At 52.7% G+C, this 26,194-nt stretch overlaps 1 protein-coding gene and 1 long non-coding RNA gene across 5 annotated transcripts in view; one reads left to right on the forward strand and one right to left on the reverse strand.

Moving 5' to 3' along the window:
• LOC122231189 overlaps window positions 1-21,351 on the reverse strand; it is a 37,678-nt gene extending 16,327 nt beyond the window's left edge. Inside the window, exons 1-5 of one of the 4 annotated variants that reach the window (XR_006208380.1) lie at window positions 20,440-20,488; window positions 18,625-18,738; window positions 17,188-17,244; window positions 12,460-12,576; window positions 11,510-11,703 (exon numbers count right to left, since the gene is read on the reverse strand). This is a non-coding gene — a long non-coding RNA (uncharacterized LOC122231189). Of the gene's footprint in view, window positions 1-11,509; window positions 11,704-12,459; window positions 12,577-17,187; window positions 17,245-18,624; window positions 18,739-19,692; window positions 19,790-20,439; window positions 20,523-21,243 lie in introns of those variants that run through there. The other 3 variants (XR_006208381.1, XR_006208378.1, XR_006208379.1) reach the window with 3 other exon arrangements.
• The window catches only part of CREB3L1 (cAMP responsive element binding protein 3 like 1), a 34,966-nt gene continuing 15,462 nt past the window's right edge, over window positions 6,691-26,194 (forward strand). The window contains exons 1-2 of the mRNA XM_042958541.1: window positions 6,691-6,929; window positions 25,508-25,736. Of these exons, the coding sequence (XP_042814475.1) occupies window positions 6,828-6,929; window positions 25,508-25,736 (331 nt within the window). The 5' untranslated portion in view covers window positions 6,691-6,827. The remainder of the gene's footprint in view (window positions 6,930-25,507; window positions 25,737-26,194) is intronic.

Genomic DNA, 26,194 nt, shown 5'->3' on the forward strand with positions numbered 1-26,194 from the left:
TATTTTTGTATTTATACCTATCACTTCAGCGTGTATTAAAGGTATTTGAGAAAGCCTACAGACAAAGGAATTTGAAAGATTTTAATAGAGGGAAAAGGATACGGAGAAAGGGGGATAAAAACTTAAGATAGGGGCGCCTGGGTGGCTCAGTTGGTTGAGTGTCTGACTCTTGATTTAGTCTCAGGTCATGATCCCAGGCTTGTGGGATGGAGCCCTATGTCAGGCTCTGCACCGAACACAAAGCCAGCCTGCTTGAGATTCTCTCTCTCTCCCCCTTCCAACCCCACTCCTCTCCCCCACTTGTGAAGTCTCTCTCAAAAAAAAAAAAAAAAAAAAAAAAAAAAAAAAAAAAAAACACTAAGATAAAGCCAGAGCTGCAGTTAGTTTGTGAAATGCACCCCCATGAAATCCTGTTGCAAGAGGTATGCTCCAGCAAATTCATCTCTGAGCTTCCTGACAGCCCAAATAAAGAAGGAAATTCAATGAGACACAAAATCCAAAGTGTCCATTAGATTAAAAATAGACCCACCACTCAGAAGCAACCAGCTTTTCTGTGCCCTGAAGTCAAAGGAAATCTCTCTCCTGGACCCTCCAAAAAGGGCAAGTTGGGAAGGGGGGAATGTGTGCACAATGATGGGGATACTATCTTCCAGGGCTTTTGTGTGTTTGAAATAAAATTAAATGCCTGGCGGTAACCCTTAGAGTGGCCAGCACATGGTAGGTGCTTAATATGTGCTCCCTTCCTTCCTTCCTCCTAGTCAGTCCTCTCTTTTCTCCCAGGTAAGGAGTTATCTGTGAGATCTTCCATGCATGCAGCAGTCAGCTATTCAATCATTCATCACACACTAATTGAACACCTACTATGTGCCAAGCTCTGGGTTAGGCAAATGTGGGAATTGCTCTAAACCGAGCTAGTATGTTCCCTGCTGTCCCCAGATTCTTGGTTTCAGAAGCTCTCTCCCTTCTCCTGCCACCCACCCTTTTGGGTCTTAGGGCTCTGCCTCCTCCCAAGCACGCCTATAAACCCCAGGGAACCCTGCTCTTGTGGCTTACCCCTCATTCCCCACATAGCTTCAGGCTGCTCCCTCCTACCACCACATTCATGGAGCTCAGCCACGTGCAAAAGCACAATTAATATTCCACTCAGTCTCCCCCAGCCCTGCTGCCTATTGGAAGAAGATGGAAACCAGATTTGCGGCCGCACGCGCTGGCATGGATGTGCACAGAGGGGTGGGCCCACTCCTAGGTGTGAGCTGGCGCTTTCTCCCCAGAGACTTGCACAAGGGCACAAACGGCAGAAGCCCCACATGTGGGTCCACACCTCCATGCACAGGATCGTCCACTTGAGCAGGGTGTACATGCATGGTCACACCTCTGCAGGCTGGACACTCAGCTCCTGGCCAATCGATGCCCAGAGAACGCATGAGGTCCTCACACACAAAGCCCACATTTGCTTTCTGGACAGAGGGAGACAGAATCCTGGCAGTTCAGAGCTGATAGGTTGGGAATTTGAGAGACCATCCTGTCCAAAACCCTCATTTTACAGAAAAGAATCTGAAGCCCTGGCTTAACCTTGACTGTTATCAGTCCCCACTAAACTGAACACTGCCTGGGTGCATTTTAGCAAAGATTCGGATTTAAATGCCTGATGCTGCCTCTGTACCTCCTGGTGATGAGCCATTTCAGCCTTGTCAGCCTTGGAGGTTGGGGAAACTGAGGCATGGGAGCAGGCAGGGGGTGAACTTAGCAAGTGCAATAGATAACGGGTAGGGTTCAGTCTCTGCTTTTCCATACCCCTGTCCTTCCTTTCATCCATAGTTCCAGCTCTGCCAGGCCTCAGTGGGGCAGGATTTGCAGGGGAGTGTCCCCAACAACATGAGGGCTCATTGAGGCAAGAGGAAAGCCTGGCTCTGTTGACTTTTCTCCCCTGACTTCATACTTAGAAAGCAAAGGGGCTGGAGGTTATATGCCTGAGTGTATGTCTCTGGGGTTGGAGCCAGTGGCCTGGGTTAGAGAGGCATCCAGAATCAGAGTTGGTGCAGGTGACTCGAGGTAGAAGAAAGAAGGGTGAGTTCAGAGCAGGACTGAGCAAAGCAGGAAGCGGGTGGAGCTGTTCCCCAGGCGGCAGGCAGACAGAGGGCCAAGGGGCGGGCCTGCCTCCAGTCCAAAGATGGGACAGTAGAACAGAAATTCAGGGAAAGCAAAGCTAAAATAATTACCAGGAAAAGGAGTGGGAAGGGAGGCAAGTGTTTTCTTAGTCCTTAAGGAACTTCAGTCTTCAGAGAATTTGGAGAGGGAAAAAATCTATCTTCAAGGTCCTTCTCCAAGGCAGGGTGGCTGGTGATTCACCAGCTGCTGAGGAAGGTCCTGGAAGGCCCTCCCCTCGGCTCCTGCCTCTCCCAAGTGAGCAAAGCCAGTTCATCTGGGGTGAGTGGAAAGGGCCCTGGGTAAGAAGACTGGAGGCCCAGATTTCAGCCCTGTCTCTGCCCCACTGAAGCCGGTGACCTAAGGCAAGCGTCCTATGGCCCTAGGCCTTTTTTCCCTGTAAAATAAAGGAGTGGTAAGTCATAAGCTCTCTGAGCCTCAGTCTTCTCATCTGAGGGTTGGTGATGATAGTAAATCATGTTTCACTGAATATGAGAATCTGTGTCATCAGTTGTATGATGCACCGCTACTTTATGGACATTGAGAAGGAAAAAACAACTATAACACGCCATTGATTACAAGACACACTTTGATTTCAGTGATGTTAAAACGTGCATCTTAGAAGCAATGAATATGATACTTATTTCACAAGCTTTTTCCAAGAATTAAATGCGATAATATAAGTTAAGTATTTAGTGCCTGGCACAAAGCAGATACTCAATAAATGTCAGGTATTTTTATGGTTCAGGGAGGAACAGGGAAGAACCACAGGCCAAGGGGATGGGGAAGAGTGAGAGCCTGGGTCTGAAGCCCACCCCCACCCCCCTGGCAGGGTGCCACCCCAGGGACACTAGCCCCAGCAGGGGGCACAGGGAGAGCAGCCACGAAGTCCATTTTAGGGAACCACAAGAGAACAAAGGGCCCCATCTGTGCCCCGGAAGTCAGCTTAATCTCCAGGATGAATACCTTTTCATTTCTCAGAAGTTCCTGTTAGAGTATGCCAAAGTGTTTTTCCCTTTACAATCCGGGCAAACAAGGCAGGTTTACTTTGGGTGACCTTCTCACCACCACCCAGGGCCTGCCTGCTGAGTGTAAATAGCCAGCCATGCACCCTTCTGGAGGATCCGGGCAGGAGCCTGAAAAGTCTGAGTGCCAGGCTTCCTAAGGACGCAGTTCCTTTACCCCTTCCCAGTCCACCCTCTGACAAGACCTGTCTCCGTATAGGCACATTTGGAAGGTCCTTGGAGAGGACAGGACCCTATGGGTCATTACATGTCTCCTATTTTATAGATGTGAAAACTGAGACCCAGAGAAAGACAGTGACCCTCCAGGGGATTCAAAATGTGGCAGTCCCCATCCAAGATACACACCCCCCCCCACACACACACACACACGCACACACACACACACACCATCCCTGCTCACAGCTCAGCCTGACAAGGAGCCCCTCTCTCCACCTGACCTTCCGTGTCTGGGACAGGCAGGAAGCTTATCTCTGTCCTTTCTCTCCTGTGCGTCACTGCCTGGGTTGGGATATATTTATTCATTTCACTTCACATCTGAAGCAGCTGCTGAAGAGCAACAACCAGATGTTCCCGAACCCATAATAGAAGGGGCTACAGCCTGTCCTTTTCTTGACCTGGATTGGGGTGTTTACAGAACCAATCTCAGCCTCCTTCCCCTGACCCTTCAGATGCACAAAAGGGGCCTGAGAGGGGCTGGGTTGTGGCACCAGGTCCAGGGATTGGCAGGGAGGGAGCAGACCCTCCCTGTTGGCTTAGAACCCAACTTTAGACCCAGTAGACTGTCTAATTTCCTCTCCCAGAAAATCAGTAAGAGAGAATAGAGAAGGGATGCACTGCTTACAGAAGGCTTCAGGTGGCCTTCTAATCTGAACTGGCACAATTCTTTTCAGTGCTGGAATAGCACAGAATCTCAAGCCTCAGTGTGATAGCACATAGCAGGCTTGTGTAGGGCATGGGGTTTCACATTCACCATCTCACTCCCGTGTCAATGCCTGTCCCTCCCAGTCTTTCTCTTCTATTTGCTGTTCTCTCTGTCTGGAATGCTTTTCCTTCCATCTTGCCCCATTTTACCTTTCAGTTCAGGCTTCTGTTCTCAGCTCACACATCGCCTCTTCGGAGAGGACTTCCTTCCCCCCTTAATTGTATCGTACTACTTTATTTCCTTCGTGGTCCTCCCATTATCTGAAATCAGCTTCTTAAATTTCTTCTACCCATTCTTTCCTCCTTCACTCCAGAAAAGTTCTTAATCACTGCTATATCTCCAGTGCCTGGTCTAGGGAAGGTTCATATGTGCTCAATAGTGTCTGCAGAATGTGTGACCAAATCCCCTGCCATTCCCTCCATCCCAGAAAAAAAAAAATTGATCATGTTCCTACTACGAGACAGGCTCTGCACTGCCCATTCCCTCTCTCTCTCTCCCCTTCCCCCTCCCCAGGATTTCTCCTGGGAGATTCTGCCTCTCAGACCCCACAGTGCCGGAACCAGAATGTCTCCCCAGGATTATTTTCAATGGTTTCCTGGGGTGTTCACCTGGGTAAGAATCAGGAAAGAGAGGACACTCTAATCCTATTTATCTAAAACTATATAATCTTCCCCAATCACTTAAATGGTGCCTCTGTCTCTAATTACAGAGCTGGCTGGGAGGAACACAGGCACAATTTCCAGCCAACCTCAGGCAGAGGGACACTTTTGTTCCTCCTGGGGGCTGCAGGAACTCCAGGTTGGGAACCAGGACCCCAGGCACCTGCTCACCCACCACAGACTGGCATGATGACCCAGCCAGAGACTGCATCCCACCCCCCTCTCGAAAAGGGATCAGCCACATTCTCAGTGTTGGAATGTTCCCCAGTTGGCCAGATGTGATGCATTTGGGAAGCACACCCATGGTCTCAGCACCCTAATTCTACCTGTCACTGTTTTGAGAGTTAACCAATTGCTTTTTGACCCACTGTGTCTGCTCTGAGTTGCATTGCTGGGTGAACCAGTCCCTAAAGCATGGGCTGTATTCTCAGTTTTTCAGGAGCAAGCTCTCCAGGAGGCCTGGGAGCTAATAGTCATGTGACAGCCCGGAGGGTCAGAACCTTATTCTGCAGAACTATGTCAACTGGGTCATGAGATGGAGGGAACGCCATGTGCCTGCCTACCCGCCCCAGGCAAGCAAACAGCTTCTATCTCAGCCTCTGTGTGTGCGCCCACCTTGGCACTGAGAGAACAATTTCGGTGACATCCTGGCTTAACTGCAGTGACATCTCTGCCTCTTTAGGGCCTTTTGGTTCCTGAGTTAATTAAAAGCCCCAGACAGAGAGAACACACTTAATCCTATTAATGACTTGTGGGCAAGAACCAGTGTGCTCAGCCCTCTCAGGGAGCGGCTTTCTGAACCACCTCCATTTGTTCAGGTGCCTGGTGATTGTTTATCAGCCCTTTCAAAAGATTAAGCTGTACTCCTGAGCAAGCCACTTAGGTAATGGATCCAGGGGACCTGGGGATGTTTGGTGACCATGGGGTTGTGCAGCCAGCCACACTTGGCAGGATCCATGCCACTGTTCTTCAACTTATTTCTGTCCTGAGCCATTAAAGAGATTATTGAACAGAAAAGGAGTCCTCGCCTCATTCTGCTGTTCACTGGGTCCTTTCGCACACAGAAAAGCTGGGTACAGTCCTTGCCCTGAGGGATCTCAGAGTCCAATGGGGTCATAGACTTGTGAGCAATGACAGTAACACCTTAGACTCGCCACACCGGAGGTAAGCACACTGTGTCCCTTGAGTATATAGGATACCACCTGCTCCAGCCTGCAGGCCAGGGAAGTCTTCCTGGAGGAGATATGTGAAAATCTCCCCATCCAGAGACCTGCTGAGGGGCCCATAGATGGAACTCCCTGACTGAATTTCTAGCATAAGGGCTGGAAGAATGGCAGTCACTCAGCTCCCTCGTGAACTTGAGAGTGGCTGGCAAAGCCTTAACGAGATGCCGAGGTTTCAGGAGCAGTTATTGGCTCCAGGATAATTTTGCTTCCAGACCCTAGAGATCAGACACATTGGCAAAACATTAACTTGAAGATGTCTCTTTAAAAGAGGAGGGACCATTCCCCAGGCCTCTCCCTCTTCTCATTAATATGAAATTTATCGTGAATATTGATGTGGGGGCGTGGCGCTTCGGCCAGCTGGGCTAACCAGCCAGGGGTTCCCGGTTTCACTGAGAGGAAAGTGACAGAAGCCGTGCAGAGGGAGGCGCAGAGAGAGAGCGGAGCGCCGGGCAGCCACCCAGTCTCGGGGGAGCGCTCAGCTCCCCCACCCCCGGCTCCCACCCTGTCCGGGGGGCTTCTCAGGCCCTCAGCCCCACTCCCAGGCTCCCCATGGAAGCCAGCTGTGCCCCAGGAGGAGCTGGAGGAGGAGGAGTCGGCTAAATGCTCGCGGTGCGCCCGGGGCCCCAGAGCCCAGCCAGCTCCGCGCCTCTGCCCTAAGGCCCCCGCGCCCCCAGCGCCCCCCGCGCCCCCTACCCGGGGCTGCGCCGCCTGCGCCCGCCCCTCCCCGGGGCTTCGCCCCGGACCTGCCCCCGCCCGCTAGCCACTGCTCAGGCAGGAGCTCTGGGCCGGGTGCGCCGCCGCCCTGGAGTAAGGGAAGAGCAGGCGAAGAGGGTCTCCGGAGCCGGCCGCGATGGACGCCGTCTTGGAGCCCTTCCCGGCCGACAGGCTGTTCCCCGGATCCAGCTTCCTGGACCTGGGGGATCTGAACGAGTCGGATTTCCTCAACAATGCGGTAAGATGAAGGGTCTGCGTCCCCCTTCCGCCACTCCGCACCCCTCTTCGCGGCGCGCCTGGGCCCCCCGGAAGGACGGGACTACACATCACTGGGCAGAAGCGGGGGAGGGGGTTCGGTGCAGGGTCCCAGAAGGACACGTGTATACAGCTCTGAGATTTGGAGACTAGATACCTTGACACCTCCCTAGTCCCTGAACCTGGACCGGAGCCTCTGAGCTTGCGCCAGTGCACACCCCTCCTGGGGGCTCTGTCCGCGGGTACGTTGACCTCCGCCTTCTGGGGGAAGGGGACGTCGAGGCGTCGGGGCCAGCCGATCCTCGGATATGAGCCCGAAAGACACCAGTCCTGCCCCCCCGCCCACGTCTTCTAGCAGTCCTCTACCCACCCCCGGGTTCCGGGACCAGATTGGGTGCAAAGTGGCGGCGCCCCTTCCTGCGCCCCCTTTAGGACCTCGGTGGCTCCGCGGTTGGTTCTCCGCTGGGGGGCGCACGGGGAAGTGTTCGGAAGGCCTAGGACCCGACGCGCCTTGGGGGGCCAGAGCCCTACCCGTGTTGTGAGCCAGACTTGGAAACTTAGGGGTGCTGCTGCGGCAGCCCCAGAGAGTCAGCCTGAGATTCCCCAGGGAGGGAACTAACGCTCAGATGATCAGAGCAGCACAGGGTGATAGTTCAGGAAGAGGGAGATCTTTCCCCCCATCTCTGTGTCTCTAGGTCTGTTTCTCTGTCTCTCTTGTCTCCTTGACTTTCTCTCTCTCCCTGTGTCTTCATGACTGTCTCTGTCTCTGAGCTTGTCCTTCTCCTCTCTCTCTTCCCCTCCCTCCCTAAGGAAACGTGGCTCCTCTCTCTTCTTCCCTCCCTTCCTCCTTCTCTCAGGCTCAGCCCTAAAGCCCTGCTGAGGGGAGGGGCATGGGCTCCGCAACCCAAGAAAATATTGGGTTCAGAAGGGCCTGCTGGGTTGAATCTTGTGGGTCCCCCCCCTCCATGCAGTGAAATGTCAATCCTACTCTCCCCCCTACCCCGCCTTGCTCTCTCTCTCTCCCTCTACACACAGACACACACACACACACACACACACACACACACACATACACACACCATCTAAGGGGTGCTGGCTGGCCTCTACCTCCTGGGACTAAGATGAACTTGGCCAGACAAGAGCCAAATGCATAGAGACTTCAAGGGTTGTACATCTTGGACTTCCATCTAAATTGTCCCAATTTGCTAGACTGACTGTGGGGAAACAAGCCAAGGGACAGGAACCTGAGTCAGGGAGGCGTGGGGTGTGACGTCTCCCAGCCCTCCATTAAGGAGATCTGGGTCACCCTGTTCTCTGAGGACGGCCCCCGGTCCCAGTCAAAGGGAGCACACTGCTGCACACAGGCCAAGTGGAGGAGGGGAGAGGACTTGTAGTGGGAAGACCTGGGTTCTAGTCCTGCCTCTGCTTCTGCCTCCCCCTGTGAGCCTGGGCCATGCCACCAGCTTTCCATCCTGCACCTCTGCTTCTTCATCTATAAAATGGGGAGAGGTTGGATCAAGTCTTTCTAAGGATGGTCTGGCACAGATCCTAGGAGTAAAATGGCAGGGACTTAGGGTTCCATACCCCCTTCCTGAAGTTGGTAACAGATACTGGTCAGAGGGAGAGGGGTTTGTTGGAGTTTGTACCCTTGCAGCCAGGGGGGAGTGGTAGAGCCCCCACCACCACTACCACCATGAAGTGCCCTCAGCAGCTCTGAGTAGGGCTTTCTTCTGAATGAACCCTGCCGCCTACAGCCTCTTCCTGCTGCTCCATTCAGCCTTGTGTCCCCAGCTGCTCATCTGGGCCTTGGTCCAGCGCAGGAAAGGAGGCAGGATCAGACAGTGGTATCCAGCCCTGGAACTGGGGAGGGAAAGCCCTGCTGGGGAAACTCCTGACCTTGAACCTAGGCAAGGCCAGGCCAGGCAGGGAGAAAGGAAAGGATTTCTAAGAGGAGAGACCAAGAACTCCTGGGCTGGGAATCAGGAGATTTGGTTCTATAGCTGTCCTGCCACCAGCCAAGTGGGCAGTTCAGGCAAGTGACTTTTCTTCCTCTGGGCCTTGGCTCCCTCATCTTAAAAATGGAGATACAGATCCTTCCCCATAGTGTTATTATAGAGATTTAGTGAGAAAATTAATTAACAATGAATGTAGGAACGTGCCTGGCAGGTAAGTTTCTATAGTTAACTTATTCCAGAAACTAGATGGGGTTGTGGTAAGACCCACTCATCCAGGAGTTGCTGTATGACCTTGAGCAAGTCATTTTCCTTCTCTGGTACCCCCACTTAGATGTCTAAGATCCCTTACAGTTGGGACCATGTGCCAACCCTACCCCCCAACGCCTTCTTCCTTCTGCATGAGGATAGGAAAATGTTTCCAAGGTATGGATGGGAAGGGATGGAGTCTGTGTGCTTCTCAGTCTGGAAGATGGAGAATAGGGTATTCATTATCCTTCTTAAAAATCAGATAAAAGCCATAGAGTCATGTGAGAAATGTGTGTGCTCTGTTGCTCCGTGCAAAAAGAATAAAAAACTATGCTCACCCTGAACACAACTCTGTCAGAAATACACCTTTGCTTGGACAGAGACAGAATGAATATGCAGTTCAAGTCCAGTGTGCTTGGAGGTGGTCAGGGGTACTTTATTTCTCCCTTTATGCTGGTCCCAGCTTATCTATGTGATTCTCAGAGACACCCCTCCAAAGGGGCTGCCCTTCCTACCAGATGTGGGGGAGGGGGGCTTCTCCTCCCTCTACCTCTCCCACAGTTCCTGATGTGGCCACTGGAGAGCCCTCATCCCCTGTATCCTATATCCTTCACCCCCTGGGCAGGCATGAGGGAGGGTCTGGTGCTCAGAAAGCTGAGATAAAGGGCCAGAGAGAGAACAAGTTGTGTCTCCAGATAGAGACACTAGGGCTGTGTGCATCTTGCCTTCTTCTTCTGGCTAAGGAAAAGGGATGACTCTGGTTTCTCTAGAGGGAAATGGCTCTGGATCCCAGAGATGCCCCAACTGGGAGGGTGTGGGGAGGAGGAAGAGAAGGAGGAGTGCTGTTGTCTCAGAGGGGAGCAGCAGGAAGCTGCAAGGATGTTTGCTCAGTACATTCATTTACCTCCCAGGCCAGGTGTGGGAATGACTGGGACCCAGGCACCGGCCCAGGGGAAGGGGGGTGCGGGGGCTAAGCCAGGCCCATAGCCTGGCTTCTCCTGAGCTAAATAGAGAAACAGAGAACCACTACAACCACCACCCCAGCCTTGGGGGATTAGGGAGATTAGAGAAGTATGTGCATTTGGGTGTTCCTATGTCTGTGTGTGGGCCTTTAACAGCCCCTAAAAGGGGAGGGGTGTGTGTGTGTGTGTGTGTGTGTGTGTGTGTGTGTGTGTGTGTGTTTCTCTTTAAATTCTCACCAACAGGAAAGAGGACCTAAGGACCAAGGCACTCTGGTCTCAGAGTAGAATCCCCTAGAAAAAGGACTAATGGAGGAGCCAAAATCTTAGGGCTCCAACTCAGGAAGGGAGATCTCCCCACCTAGTCCTCTCCCAAAACACTGAGTTTGTTTGGGGTAAGGGTCTTTTGTTTTGTGTTTGTGTCCCCCACTGAGATACAAGCTCCTTGAGGGCAGGGGTTTATCTGTTTTGTTCACTGCAATATCCCCAGTGCCCAGTACAGTGCTTGGCACAAAGGAGGCCTCAGTCAATCATGGCCAAATAAAGGAAAAGGGGCCCAGGCCAGACCTCACATACTTTAAGGAGGAGGAAAAAGGGTGCTTAAGCTCACCTACTCCCAGCCATCAGGATCCTGCAGCCCATATACTGTCTCTGAAATTCAGAAGGGATTTCCACAATTTCCAATGAGTTGTCATTGCCTTGAGCCATCCCCATCCTATGGCATGGACCCCCGCAGCCCCCAGACTAGGATAGTCTATAATGATTTGACCCGCAGCAAATCTGAACTTGTGGCCTAGGCCTCGCCCTTGAACACTGGCTCTGGGGCTTCCATCTTTCCCAGTTTTCTCTTGTTCAGGTTGCTCTGGGACTCCTAGATCCACACTCAGCTTAAAACTAAGTCTCTTCTAGTCCTGCTGCAGGGCCTTTGCATATGCTGTTCCTGACATCTAGAATGCTTTCCCTCCAGTTCTCTCCATCTCATCTTCCTCAATACAAATGTCACCTCTTTAGAGCCGCCTCCTGACCACCTCAGGTGGGACCTCCTATTTTCTACTTCAGTCCTTTGATTTCTTCACAGCCCTCATTCCAGTGTGCAGACATCTTATTGGCTTATTGTCCATTTCCTCCATTAAGAAAGCAAGCTTGCAAGTTCCATGAGAACAGAGACCCTGTCAGTTCTGTTCATTTCCATAAACCTAACCTGGTGCCGTGACAAAATAGGGGCTTAATGTAGAAAACTCCATCATAAGGCAACGAGCCAAGTCCAAACTTTAAATTGTGTAAAATGTGGAGTTATGTGACTTCAGGATCAATGAAAAAGCAATCATTTTGAGTGGGTCCATACTATTACAAAAAGCACAAAAGTAAAGATTGTGAAACCTTACTACATGCGGCAGACCAACCTGAGAAAGCTCCAGAGGAACACGAGACAGTCACTTCTTTATCCACCGCCCAGAGATAAGAGCTTCGCCCACCTTTATTTGAGATGCGCTCCACACGCAGAACAGAGACAAGTTTTGCATTGGAGTGGACTTTGCTCCATTTCAAGGATTTACTTGAAATTTGTAGAGGAAATTACTTCAGACCAGGGCAGTCCCTATAAGGGAAGGAGAGAATGCTTTTTTGTTTTTTGAAGTTTATTTACTTTGAGAGAGATTGAGAGAGAATGCACGAGCCAGGGGAGGAGCAGAGAGAGGAGAGAGAGAGAGAACCCCAAGCAGGCTCTGCCCTGTCAGTGCAGAACCCGACTCGAGGCTCGATCTCATGACCCATGAGATCATGACCTGAGCCAAAATTAAGAGTCAGATGCTTAACTGACTGAGCCACCCAGGCGCCCCGGGAGAATTTTTTTTTTTAAAAGACAGGACTGAGTGTTCAAGAAATGTATTGATAATTCCAGAAGGGGCCCCAGGTTCTCAGGGTCCTGGCCAGACCAGCCCTGAGGGTGATGGGGATACTGGATCCCACAAAAATTCTGCCTGTACCCCAATCTACTATGAGGTCCCTCAGGCTTCCCTGGACCAGCTGGGACTTTGCTTGGTCCTTCTTCAATACAGTTCTTTACCAAATGGGCATTGAAGGAGCCCTATGCTGGTCACTATGCATGGTGACCTCCAGCCACTGACAGCCAAATGAGAGGAGAGAGAGGGAATCACAGTGGCAGCACCACAGGGCGCCGTAATGGAGCTGAGCAGGGCGGGAGCCTAAGGAGTATCCAGCTGGGGTGGAGGTCACAGAAGGCTTCTCAGAGGAGGTGACCTGGCACACTCCCTCCATATTGGTTCCATCCCCACTGGCAAAGGAGTTTCTGGAAGGCACTGTCTCTGAGATTGGAAAGGAGGGGACCTCTCACCTCTGTCCTCGAGGCAGGAGTCCCATGGAGTGGGTCAAATTGGGAAGAGAACCACCTCCTCTCCCTCTCATTCTCCATCTCTCCCTCTCTCTTCCTCTCATTCTGGTTCGCACTTTGCTAGGGTGAGAAAAGTTTGGGCTCTCAGATATCAGAGGAGCCCCGCCTTCATTTGCACCCACCGCCATCCTCAGAGCACCATGGATGCCTAGAGCATTAGGGGCAGAGACAGCAGGTGCCTGGCCTGTGAGAGGAGAGGCCCCACATCCCATCCCATGCCCTGTCCTCATACTCACTCTGGGATGCTGCTCCCCGGCCCACCTGGGAACTTGGACCTTTGCTCTCTGTAACTCCCGGGGCTCCCCAAGAGGGTCTATTTATGTCTGGCCTGGCCTGGCTGCTGTGCCAGGAGAGAAGAGATGAAGGACACACCCATCTTGTGTCTCCCCCTCCCCATACCATGTGCCTCCTGCAAGTCCTGGTACAGAGTCCCTCCCGGAGCATCCCTCTCTGGGACCTGGCTTGCCCCTGAACCTCCCTCAAGAAACCAGCTCCAGATGCTGAAGAACAAGCTGTTCTTCTGGAAGTCTCTGCGCTCCAGGGGGCAGGATGGAGGAGGAAGATTTGGGTGGAGTTAAGTCAAGACCATGAGCATTGCTCTGGCTAGAACACTATGTAACCCCCTCGAGCAGACTAGAAGTCAGGATAAGTGGCAAGGACCCTTGACCGGGATAAGGGAGAAGGTAAGCATGGGGGCGGTCTGGTTCCAGAAAAGCTGGGAGGGGTAAGAAATGGCCCAGAGCTCTGACTGTTGGAGACAATATGTCAAAGGGATTGATTTCCTTGGAGTGTCAGAGGTCCTGATCCCCATGACCTGGACATAGCATATCATCACCAAGGCCAGCTTGACAGCCGGGGCAATAGTAGGCTTCCCTGCTGCCGGGTTCAGTGTGCCTCCTCTCCCAACTCTCCCAGGACAGAGCCCTGCTGTAGCTTCCTTGCCCCTTGGCTCTTGGCCCAGGAGCCATTTCACCCATCCCAGAGAGGCTGACACATCTGGGCTGGGCTGTGTGGTCCAACATAACAGCTGGACGGCAGCAGCTGTCCCCCCTTTCCCCTTCCAAAAGAAAAACAAAAATGAAAGCAGCAAAGGAATAAGGCAGGCTCTTCGGGCCCTCACGGAGAGCCAGGAGGCAGTTTTACAGCAGTGATTGAGGGAGACCTGCTTCCAAGGCAGGCAGGCCCGAGCCTTTGCCCATGTATGTGTCCTCTGCCCCGACTGTCCTCACCTCTCCTCACCCTGTTTCCCTAACTCCCCATGTGACCTTGGGCAAATCACTTCCCCTCTCTGGGCCTTGGCTTCCTCACTGCTGAACTAGACTGAGAATTCTTTGAGAGCAGAGAATGACAGACGATCATTTTTGTCTGTTGGCTAGTTATAGCTATAGTGACCGAGTGCTGAGGAAATGCTTATTTATTGGATGGATGGATGGATGGATGGATGGATGGATGGAAGGAAGGACGGACAGATGGACGGGAGGGAGGGAGGGAGGGGTGATGAATGGATAGACAGGTAGATAAACAGACAGTGGAAGAAAGGACACTTCCACACCTCTAGCTTGAATGGTACTTTTTTAAAAAGTGGATTTTATTTTTTATTCAGGTAGTGAATTTTAACCTAAATTCCACACCTACCTTTCACTTTACCATAATAGCCTCTTCTATCATAAAAGAATATATCACGCACGCATAAAAATTATAAAATATAATAAAATGGATACGTGTGTACTCACCACCTCATTGAAGAAATAGACCCGGCCCTGAATATCTGGAACTCTCAAAGCTGCATGAGTTTGAGGGAGAGGGGTGCTGTAGACTGTGAAACCACTCCACTCTGGGAAGATTCTGAACAGGGATGTCCTGAGACCCCGTGACTACTCCCAGACCCAACTTGTCCAGACAGCAAGTGCACAAGTCAGATAGCGATACCTCAACAAACACTGGGGAGCTGAGCCATATCTGAGGTGGGGTGTGATGGCCATTAATGGTCACCTTTAACTTCTCAGACCTGGGAGCAAATCCTGGCTCTCATCATTTGTCATCCCTGTGACAGATGCCTTAACTTCTCCCAGCTTGTTTTCCTCATCCATAAAGTATGACCATAGAACGTAGGGTTCTTACAAGGATTCAATTAGATAAAGCCTCGCACAGTGCCTGGCACGTAGTAAATCCTCCATAAACTATAGTTGCTACTGCTGGTTTTATTCTGATTGTCAATGTCATGGCCTGAAAGGAAGGCCCCCAGCATTGGACAGCCCTTGGAGGAATGGCCCACCTTCTCCATCCCTGTGATGAGCCCTGGTTGTAGGGATTTTATTTTTTTATCTGTCTGACCTCTTTGGAGCCGGAAGGCTCTTTTGGGTAAAGCAAAAAGATGCCAGACCCCTTCTCAGGGCTCTTTCTGGGCTTCAGGAGAGAGATGGCCAGGGATGAGCTACATCAGGGCCCCAAGGGAGGACCCGGTGCATGGAGTTTGGGGCTGTATATTGTACCTGGTCCTGTACTAGGTGTTGGGATGGGGCAGCAGAAAATCATCCATTCCTTCAACAACCCATGTTTTCATGTGTGCTTAAGAGCACAAGCTCTGCAATCAAGTCTTGGCTTCAAATCCTGATTCAGCCTTTTGCTAAATGAATGAACCTGGAGAAGCTACTTAACTCCTCTGTGCCTCAATTTCCTCAACTTTTAAATGGCGGTGCTAACTTACCTTCTGAAAAATAAAATGATATACCACATGGAAGGAGTTAGAACAGGGCCTAGGACATAAATATTAGCTATTATTATTATTATTAGGCACACTATATCCCAGGCCCTGTGTGACGCCCAGCAGAGGGTTCAAAGTTGAACTCTATCCTGGATCCTACCCTCAAGGAGGTGAAAGTTTAGAAGGAGAGATGGGTCCCACTGTCCCTACTTAGAGTTCAAGACATGATATTAGCCAGTGACCCAACAGTCTATAAGTGCTATGGTGGTTCAACAGTTGGTACAGGTAGGCAGTCAAGGAAGGCTTCCTAGTGGAAGTGACATTTTAATTGGGCTTTAAGGATGATAGTAGTTGGAATGAGGAGAGATAAAGGGCAAAGGCATTCCAGACACAAGGATTGGTATAAGCAAGGGCCCTATGGCAATGGAGTTCACAGCAGTTTCGAGGAGCTAGGAGTGCTCATCCAACTAGGATGGAGGGAAGAGAAAGATGAGGGGCTCCATCTATAGTGGTAAGCTGAGACTCATTTATAACAGACCTTGAATACCATTCTTAGGAGCTGGGAGTTTTTTCAGCAGGTGGGAGATATTTCTGAGCTGGACACAATGGTGGTCCCAGCAACTCTGAACTGTCTCAGTGCTAGGAGGTCTAGGGTCCACTAGGAATGAGCTGTCAGCCTGTCTGGATGATAAGGGACCCTCCCCAAAGGGAGAAAGAATTGTGAGCCCTCCCTGAGTCTGGGGCAGCCTGAAGCAGCAGCTGACCCCAGGTCCCTTCTCTCCTCTGACTTCCATCCTGCGACCCGATGTGACTTGCACACTGGGCTAGGAGTACCAGTTCCCATCAGGCTCTATCATCCCCAGCCCTCAGGGCCAGGCCCAAGGCAACTCCACCCTTGCAGAGGAACAGGCTTCTCTCTTTGGAGCTGAGAGCTCCAGTCTGTGAACCATGCCCTTCCTCCTGGCCTAACCCCAGGGCCCTAATGGAGTTCCCCCACCCCTCATATAGCTCAAGACCCTCCACTCTCAGGTAAGCCATGTCCCTGTTGTGCCCAGGGGTCTCAAAGAATCTGAGCCCTCCTTCTGAGGCCAGCCTAGCCTGGCACCTCACCTCCTTGGCCCTCCCAGCCATCAACTGGGACAAGATGCCCAGAGCCCTTTTCATCATCCTCCCAGAGAGGAGGCCCAGCCCTGCCCTCTGCTGCCCCAAGGCCTTCACCCCTTCCTCTCCCAGAGCTGCAAATCAGTTCCACATTCGGGATCTGGCATGCACTATCTGCTCAGAACTTTCCCCTCCCAGTTAGCTCAGGCTCCCATCTCCCCCCACCCCACATGGTCAGCCCATGGGGTCTGCAGAAGGGGAAGGACTCCTGCCTTCCGTGACCCCTTTAGAGGGCTGAGAGGGAGCTAGACTATGGCAAGGCACCAGAGGGACTATGGATAGGAGGCCCTCTCAGGGAGAGATGAAAGAGAAAGGGTAGAGGGGGGTGGGGCAGAGGCAGAGCTTGAGCGGAGCATAGGAGGGGATGAAGGGTTGGGGGTGGTGAGGGAAGGAGCGAGGTAGTTCCCAGCTCAGCACATTCCTGAGACATCTGGACGCTCTGGAAGAGCCCCAGCTGGCCCGCAAGGCTGTGGCTCCAGCTTCTCTGCTCTGTGATGTCAGGACCCAGCAGTCCCCCCTCCTCTCAGAGTCCCACTGGCCTGAGGTCCACCTTGGGGCTGAGTGCTGGGGTCTCCTCCCCAGACCCCTCACTCTCAGTGAGCAAGGACAAGGCCCCTGAGGCATGGAGGAAACCCCTAGCCTGGAGGAGGGCCTGGGCATGGCGGGTGGAGGCCAACACAGAAGACCTAGGGGTTTGCCCAAGCAACTGACTCAAGGAGATTCCTCTTTGGAGCTGATGCCAGCCCCTCCTTTCTCCTTGCAAGGGAGATAGAGACAGAGGAGAGACTCTGAAAATGGCTGCTTACCTCAAGCTGTGTGATCCTGAGCCTGTCTGCTCCTTCCCTGGCACTCAGTTTTTCTCTCTGTAATAACAACAGCTACACTTCAGTGAGACCCTTCTCTGTGTCCTGCATTGTATCAAGCACTTTACAAATATCATCTCATGTAATCCTCACGGCAACCTAGTAGTTAGGTAGACGTAGCCCTATTTTACAGCTGAGACTGAGGCTCAGAGAGGTTAAGTAACTTGCCCAAGGCTACGCAGTAGGTAGTAAAACCGAGATTAGAACCAGATCTGTCTGCCTCCCTTGCTCTTAATCATTGAACTACATTGTCTCTGTAAATAAGAGGGGGCGGACCTAATGATGCCAGAATTCTTTTCAGCTCGAAAATTGTAATGATTTTTTTTGGCTATCGTGGGGCTCTTCAAGAAGGGCAGGGGCAGGCATTAGTCACACACTGGGTGGGGGAAGGAGAACAGAGGCAATTGGCTTTGAAGCATCTGATGGCTCAGGAGTCTTTGGAGGTCCCCTCCCTCGGAGTCCCAGAGAGGTCCAAACCCCAGAGGCTAGAGCCACAGCCTGATCTCCAGCCGAACCCAGGGGTCCCACACCTTCCCTGAAGGATTGGAGTAAATAAGGAGAGAGAATGTAGCTTCTTCCAAAAATAAAACCTGAGGACAACTCAGACAGGCCAGGACAGCTGAGGAAGCCAGAGGCCGAATGCTGAATGCACTGGAGAGAGGAAGAGGCCAAGGGAACTCCAGCCAGAGCCGGGTGGCAGGCTCCAGCTGAGGAGGGCCTTCCAGCTGGCCAGGGGCCGGGAGAACAGCTTGGCCAGGTGGCCACTAGGCTCTGTTGACATTCTTGGGCCGAACCAAACCGTGGGGCAGCTCCTCCAGCACTAAGCAGGGGACTGTGGTCCCCAGGTACCTGGTCTGTCTGGGGCTTAAGAACAAAAAGGCCTTGGGAAAAAATAACCTGGAAAATGGGTACAATAGGCCCCACTAGGGAGGAGCCGAGGGAAGGAGTCCAGGAGCATGGAAACTCTGCCTGGAGCAGGAGCAAGCTGGCACCGAAGCGGAATTCAGGGCAGTCATTCCTGGAGGCTCAGCTACAGAAAAAGGGCCTCAGTCCATTAACTCACTGGCACATTCCTTCATTCACCCACTCATTCAGTCCATCGGTCAGTCACTCAGCAAACGCCTGAGCACCTACCATGTGCTGGGACCAATGCTAGGCTTTGGAGATACACATGAGAATTGGACACAACAAGACACAGAAGCAGTACGGCTGGATTGTTTCAAGCTATACTAAGGCACTTGGAAACTATCCTAAGGGCAGTACGGAGTCATTGATGGACACTGAGGAAGAGAGTCACACAGTCATGTTGTGTTAGAAGATCCCTCTTGATGGAGGTGGGGAATGCTTAGGAGACAGATCGGAGTGCCAGCCTTAGCTTACCTTCATAAACAGGGTAGTCGCATCACTAGTCAGAAAGTCTTTTGTGAGCAGGAATTAGGCTTTGTTCATCTCTGTATCCACAGGGCTGGGCACGTAGTAGGTGCTGAGTAAATACTGGAGAAATGCAGAAGTGATGAACAAATGGATGTGATTAGACACCCTTATTCTCCAGAGGTCCCCAGTGCCAGCCCTGGCACTTAGTTGTCAGTGTCCTGAGCTGTCCCACAGGGATCCTCTGGCCACTGCCTATGGACCAACATCTCCAGCAGCCAGACCGTGGGCTGCCGTGCCCTCACTGGGGCCAGTCACAGCTAATCCCAGCCCTGGGCGGCGGCATTCACTGCCATCGCTTCCTCCTGCCCAGACAGCACCTGGCACTAACCCCAGGGTTGGGCCACGGTACATGGGCTGCCTGGTCAGAAGATGCCAGGGGCTGGCCAGGAACCTGCAGGCCAGCTCTCCACTTTCCTGAGGCATCTGTGGCCTGGGCAGGGAAGGGTTACCAGTGTCAGGAGAGGGAACTGGAGAGCCAGACCAACGGGGCTGGGGGCTAGAGAGAATGCACACACCGTGCCCCCGCCCAGGCCCTGCTCTGCACAGAAGCAGCCTGTGGTGGATGCCAGCCTGCCCTTTCCTCTCTCCCTTCCTCCCTCCAGCACACTCACAGAAAAGCTCCATTCCCATCCTGCCCCTCCTCCAGTCCCAGCCCTCACTGTCCCAGCCCCAGGCGAGCCTGGGGCTCCCAGAGCTCCCTCGCTGGGGGTCATATGACTCAGGCATGTGGGTTGGCGCAGTCAGCATTTAGTTCTGTGGTGGTGTGAGATGTTGTGTGTGTTCAAGTGAGAGCGTGCATGACTACGTCTATGACCATCCCTGGGGTGGCCGTGCATATGTGTGTCTGCATAGGACACTGTGTGTCTGTCTGATCACGTCTGAGGAGTGTGTCCACTTGGGGCCTGTGTTGGTGCTTGCCAGTGTCAGCCTAGGTGAGCCCATGAGCGTGTGTATGTGCAAAAGAGGACCTGCCCCAGGCTGTACGTGGAATGTGCCCATGGGTGTGGATCTTACAGCGGGTGGTGTCGGAGAAGTGGTGTTTCCTTATGTAAGAAGGAACCCCACAGCCCACGTCTGTGTAGCACATCCACACGTATGCACACACATGCACACAGAGGGAAGCGTTTCTGCTTATTTGGACTTGGGCTCTGTGGTGAATAGTTCGGTAGGGGGAAAATATGAAACCTCAGCAGCCGCCGTCCCTGGGCCTGTGGGGAACAGGGGATGAGAGTGAGGTTGGAGGTTGGAACAATGTGCCCCCCCTTAACCCCCCCTGCCAGGAAAGCTCAGGGAGGGACTGGCTCCAGGGACTGGAGAACTGGCTGCATCCCTTCCCAGTCCCCAGGGAGGCCAGGGCAGAGGAAAAGAGCCCATTCCCTGAAGACTAGTTCACTTCACCCTGTCCCTGCCTGCCACCCCTGCCCCAATAGGAACACAGTCTATAACCGATGGGGAAACTGAGGCCTGGAGGAGAGATACCACCTGCCCCTGCCCAGGTCTCAGAGCACAGCTGGATCTTGAACTGGGGGGGGGGGGGGGGGGGGGCGCATCCCGAGTCTGAGTCCAGGGCCTTTTCCCCTTCAAAGGACAGCCTTTGATTCCGGCTCTGGGAAAGGGACACCCAAATGCCTGGATGGTGATGCATAAGGACAAGGAGGGCCTGACAACTGGATACCCAGGGGCCCACCTCCCCTCCCTGCTCTCTCTTGAGCCTACCCTTCCCCATCCCCGCCCCCCCCGCCCCCCCCCCCCCACACACACTCAGGGCACAGCACTGACTCAGACTGGTGGCCCTTCAGCTTGAAATGGGGTCGATTTTCTAGTGACCACGAGGCAAGTAACCGTCCGGGAATGTATGGGTCGGGGGCGGGCGCGTGTGGGCCCAGCCTGCGGGGGAAGGGAAGAGGGAAATGTGAGAGGACTCTCCTCCCATCTCTCTCCAGAGCTCACTCTCTCGGAAGGAATGTCCGGGCTTGGGATTCCCCCCCACTCCTTATCCCACAGCTCAGCCTGGACCCACTCCGGTCTCCTCCCTCCTTTCCCCAAGCACAGACTGAATCAGCGCGGGCCAGGGGAGAGGCAGAAGTCAGGAACAGGGGGTGCAGGCACCACCGGGCTAGGGGCCAAGGGAAGTGAGTGCTCTGAGGCTGCCCCAGGTCGAGGCAGAACCTTCTCCCACACACTCTCTCAGCAGACAGCTGCACCCCCAGAGCTTTTCCGTCTCTCTGCATTGACCCCCGTGGGGGAATTACGGGAGGGGAACTGAGAGTAGCTTCAGATGGTCCTATTACCGCCCCAGGAGCGTCCCCACTCGCCACTCCCCGCGACCAGGGACCGAGACCGCGTTGTCCCATCAGTGCGCCCTGTGACAGCACTGTTCCAAGAGGGACGGAAGGAGGTGAGCCGGAAGATCGATGAAGGGGCTTAAGGACTGGTGCCCGTCCTTCCCTTGGAGCCAGGGACGTCGGGGGAGACCCTCCCTCTCCACTTCCCCCTACTCGCCGCGCGGGGTCAGGAGCCGTGCAACCGATAAGGGTCTTGGGACAGCGGGGCTGCTGGGCCCACCTGGAAGCTCCAAGGAGCCATCCCGGCCTCGGCGCCAAGCGCTGAAAGGGACACACAGCCGGACCTCGCGCTGCAGGCCCTTCCCACGCCCCGGCTTTCGGCGAAGCACGGGACCCTCCTCCGCCTGCGCCCCGCCGCCGCCGCCGGCTGCCCGCAGCCTCCTCCCATTGGCCAGGAGCTCCGCGGGCTCCACCAATGAGCACGCCGGACTCCGGCTCGGGGCGGCCCCACAGCGCGCCGGCCTTAATCTCAGGCCCGCAGCGCGTGGCTGGGGGCACCGGGTCCTTCTTTATTTAAATTTAAAGGGCAGGCGCCTGAGACCTGGCTGCCGGGCTGGGTGCTGCCAGGAGAGGCATGCGCGGGGGTGCTAGCAGGAGAGTGCGATACCAATCTTCCGAGAGGGAGGAGCAGAGAGAGGAGCCGGGGCTGACTGCGCGTGGCCTCCGAGAAGGAGCTTGTATTGGCATGACTGTAGGAAAAAGTCTTTAACGAGGAGGGAAACAAATCATAATATTTCCTTCTCTGGCTTCCCATCCCCGTTGCCTGGCAAGGCACCCCAGAACGCTCACCCCCTACCCCCAAAGAACCCTATCCCCCCTCTGAACGTTGACCCACGACCCCCTGATGTTCATAAATTTAACCCTCCTTCCTCCCTGGGGCAATAATTTCCTTCAGATAGTCTGAAACCTCAGCTTTTAGCGTGTGAATTAGGGGTAGAGCTGGGTGTGGTTGGGGGAAACATGGACATGCTGGAGCTGAGGAGGCCTGAGGTCCCCAGAGTGGGCTTGAACCCCTCCCTCAACATTGCCAACTCTGTGACTTTGGGTAGGTGGCTTTCTCTCTCTGGACCTCATTTTCTTCATTGGCAGATGGGGATGTGAATGGGAGGTGAGGACCATGGGCTTTCTCGAGTCCCTTCTGGTTCTAATGTATTGATGATATAAACCAACCATAACTGAGCTGCTTTGACAGACCAGGCACCAGATAGAAGAAGTAAGGCTACAAAACCCTCTGAAGGGTTTTGCCAGTCCCTTCTGGCATGCTGGCATGAGCAGGAAGTTGGCCTGGAGGTGATGAGACATGCCCACCATTGCCACCAGAGGTCCGACCATCACATAAGGAAGCCCTGAGCAAAGAGGACCGGGTTTTCTGAGTGTCCTCCACCCCCACCCTGCCTGCCCCTTGGCCGCCCTCCCCTTCCACTTGGCTCTCATTTTCTGGAAGCTCCATCCTGTTAGGCCTTGGCTGCTGTTTCCAGCAGGTGGGGTGGGGGCTGCTCACCAAAGGGGGCCAGCTGAGCTCCCTGAGCAGGTTCCTGTGGGCACCCCAAAAGGGGTCTCTGAGAAGGACCTGGCTTATTCTGCCTGGAGCCAAGGCCTTCAGGGACCCCAGCCCAGACTGGAGGAAAGTATTTCTCCTCTCCCAGGCCCCGGGAAAGGGCTTGGCAAACCCTTATCGCCTGAGAAGCAGCTGCTGGAGAAATACCTTAGCCACTGACTCACTGTCCTCCCTTCTTCACAACCCCCTCCCACTGGGCCCCACACCAGGCCTTTGAGAGACCCTGGAAGAGTGAGCAGGGGCAAAGCGCCCCCAGCTGGGCTGGCCCAGGCCCTGCAGAGGGTATAGCTAGCACAGTCCTGCCTGTGGCTGGCTGTCTGGTTGGCGGGAGGGGGTGGGGAGGGGATGCCCTGTAAACGGCCTTAGTGTAGGATCACAGTTATTCTTAGAGATGTGTTTAGCTGATGCTTCTGACCTCCTGATTCTGTCTCACCCCAGACATTGATAGATAAATGACCTACTGATGGCATTGCCCTCTGGGGAACAAGGACCTGTCCCTCCACCAATGGATATCATGGGCCAGGTGCTAGGATCCAGCAGGGGAACAAGATACAGACCGTGCCTCAGGGAGTTTTCCGTCTGGCAAACAGACAATTCTTGAACAGAAGAATGTCTGCTACAATTGGGAAAGGACTGGGCAATGAGGGGTTGTGGACACTTTCCTGTTGTACTTGACTCCCTGGGCCTCAGTTTCCTTATCCATCAAATGCAAATACGCAACTTCCTTATCTCATTGGGTAATTGTGAGGATTAAATAAAATTGTGCATATGAAAGCACTTCGGAAAGTTAAAATCGCAACAAAACCATAAGGTGATGATAAGTTCTGGCAAACTGGGAAAAGGGGAGAGTACCTGAGTCAATAGTTTTCCACATTTATTTTGTCCTTGATTCTCTGATCATTCTTCAGCTCAGCTCAGCTCAGGCCTGGAGTTAGGCTTTTAGGAACTGCAGTTTCCATACTTATAATGGCTAATAACCATTGAGTACTCACTACATACTAGGCACCATTCTGTTATATGTTATTCGCTGTATATGTGTTCTATATATAAATGTTATATGTACTTATTTTACCCTCATAATCCTATAAGGTGAATATTAAGCACCCAACAAATATTTGATCATCATGACAACACTATAAAATAGGAACTATTATTTCCCCTTTACAGATAGGGAAACTGAGGCACTGAGAAGCGAATAACTTAGCAAGTCATGGGGCTAGAATCAAAAACAAGTCCATCTGACTGCACAGATGGTCATGTGGCTCTGAGCCTTATTCTCAGAGGGCTTCTCTGTTCATCCCTTCAGGACTGGGGCAGGCTTTGAGTATTCCACGCCAGAAAGGGCCAACAGCTCCAGACCTTGAACCAATCCCCCAGAAGCCAGTCATTAACCACTCACCAGGTGGGATGCCAGGGCCTGAAGCAACCCCCTCCCACCATCTCTTCCAACCCACCAGCAAATTCATTCAGTCAGTAAATAATGAACAGCAGGAGCATGTCCTTACATGTTTATAATTCTTTAGAGAGAAAAACAATAAGCACCTACTATGTGCTAGCCACTGGGTGCTTTATTAATAATAAGAGGCAATGTTTGTTGAGTAATTATTATGTACCAGGGGCCATTATAAGTGCTTTATATGTATCAATTTAATTCTTACAACAATCCTAGGGCGCCTGGGTGGCTCAGTTGGTTGAGCATCTGACTTCAGCTCAGGTCACGATCTCACGGTTTATGAGTTCGAGTCCCGCATCGGGCTCTGTGCTAACAGCTCAGAGCCTGGACCCTGCTTCAGATTCTGTGTCTCCCTCTCTCTCTGAGCCTCCCCCGCTCATGCTCTGTCTCTCTCTGTCTCAGAAATAATTTTTAAAAATTCTTAAAAATTCTTACAACAATCCTAACAAACTATTATCAGTCTCACTGTACAAAGGAGGAAATGAAACAGAGAGAGGTTAATTAACTTTCCCAAGATCTCAGAGACAAGTATTTTTCAGACTTTTGTGTTTCTGAGAAATATATTTCACTTCATTACCAAGTACCTATACACACACACACACACACACACACACACACACACACAGACAAGATGAAAACCTCACAGGTATTTAACTTCACTGTGTGTAGTGCACTCTGATACTTTCTATTTTTTCTGTTTTATTTTTTCTTAAATCCTGGTTGTGACCTACTAAATTGATTTCACAACCCATTAATGAGTCACCACCCACAGTTTGAACAGCACTGAGTCACAGCTAGAAGTATCAAGGTCAGGATTCGAACCCAAGCAACATGGCTTCAGAGTCTAATCTCTTGGCATAAAGAAGGAATGTCTTGGAAAGGGGAGAGTCTGGTGGCGTGAGGACAGGCAGGGCTGTGCTAATGAGGGGAGTAGAAGCCTTGATAATCCCACCACGTTTCACTCTAGCAAAAAGATAGTACAGAAGTCATTAATATTGCCTTTGAGATGCAAACGTGCTGGCATAGACACACATTCTTTACTTAGTCTTCCCATGAAGTAGGGTGGACAGAGAAACAGACTCAGGCAGTCTGAGTGATTGAGCCAAGGTCTCAGAGCCAGAACTACAGCATAGCATCCGGTCACCTGTTCAGGAATGCTTTTACGCCCTCCACATCTCACTCTTGAGAATGACGACAGTGAGGCTGGAAGTGGCAGTGGAGACGGTGGTGGTGAAGGTAAAGTGGTGACAGCGGTGATGGTCATGATACAAACGATACTAGTTGGTCCTGAGGATGTGGGTAGTGGGGAGGTTGGTGGCAATGGCGGTGGCATTAATGATGGCAGGAAGAATAACGGGCAGGTTGCACTGACAGCGGTGGTGGTAGCAGGCCTGGGTGGGGGGCAGCACAGCAGCACCTGTGCCCCCTTCCCAGGCTAAGCTCACTGTCCCTGCTTCCCTCCTCCTTCCCTAGCATTTCCCTGAGCACCTGGACCACTTCGCGGAGAACATGGAGGACTTCTCTAATGACCTGTTCAGCAGTTTCTTTGATGACCCTGTGCTGGACGAGAAGAGCCCTCTACTGGACATGGAACTGGACTCCCCCACACCAGGCATCCAGGCTGAGCATAGCTACTCCCTGAGCGGTGACTCGGCACCTCAGAGCCCCCTTGTGCCCATCAAGATGGAGGACACCACCCAAGGTACAACAGGGTAGAAGGACCTAAGGACAGCACGGGCCCAGGAGGGGAGGAAGCTTGTGAGGGGTTGTGGGGGAGGCCTTCAGGCTAAGACTCCCAGAGGCACACAGGGGAGTCACCCACAAACGCCTCTCAGAGGAGTTCGGCCTCCTGCCTTTTGGTTCTCGCTCATATCAAACCCATACGGGCACTTCTCAAAAGACTGTTTTGCTGGCTTAGATCAGTTGTGAGCAACGGGTGGTTCCTGGACCAGCAGCAGTCACCTGGGAACTTGTTAGAAATGCAGATTCTCAGTCCGCCCAGACTTGCTGGATCAGAAACCATGTGGGTAGGGCCCAGCCTTCCAGGTGATTCTGATGCACACTTGGGTTTGAGAACCACTGACTTAGAGGAAACAGTGGGGGGAACTAAGCCATAAATGTGGACAAGTTTCTGAGACTCTGGAACCTTGCCACCCTCTC

Source organism: Panthera tigris, chromosome D1, assembly GCF_018350195.1.
Source record: "Panthera tigris isolate Pti1 chromosome D1, P.tigris_Pti1_mat1.1, whole genome shotgun sequence".
NCBI classification, from domain to species: Eukaryota; Metazoa; Chordata; class Mammalia; order Carnivora; family Felidae; genus Panthera; species Panthera tigris.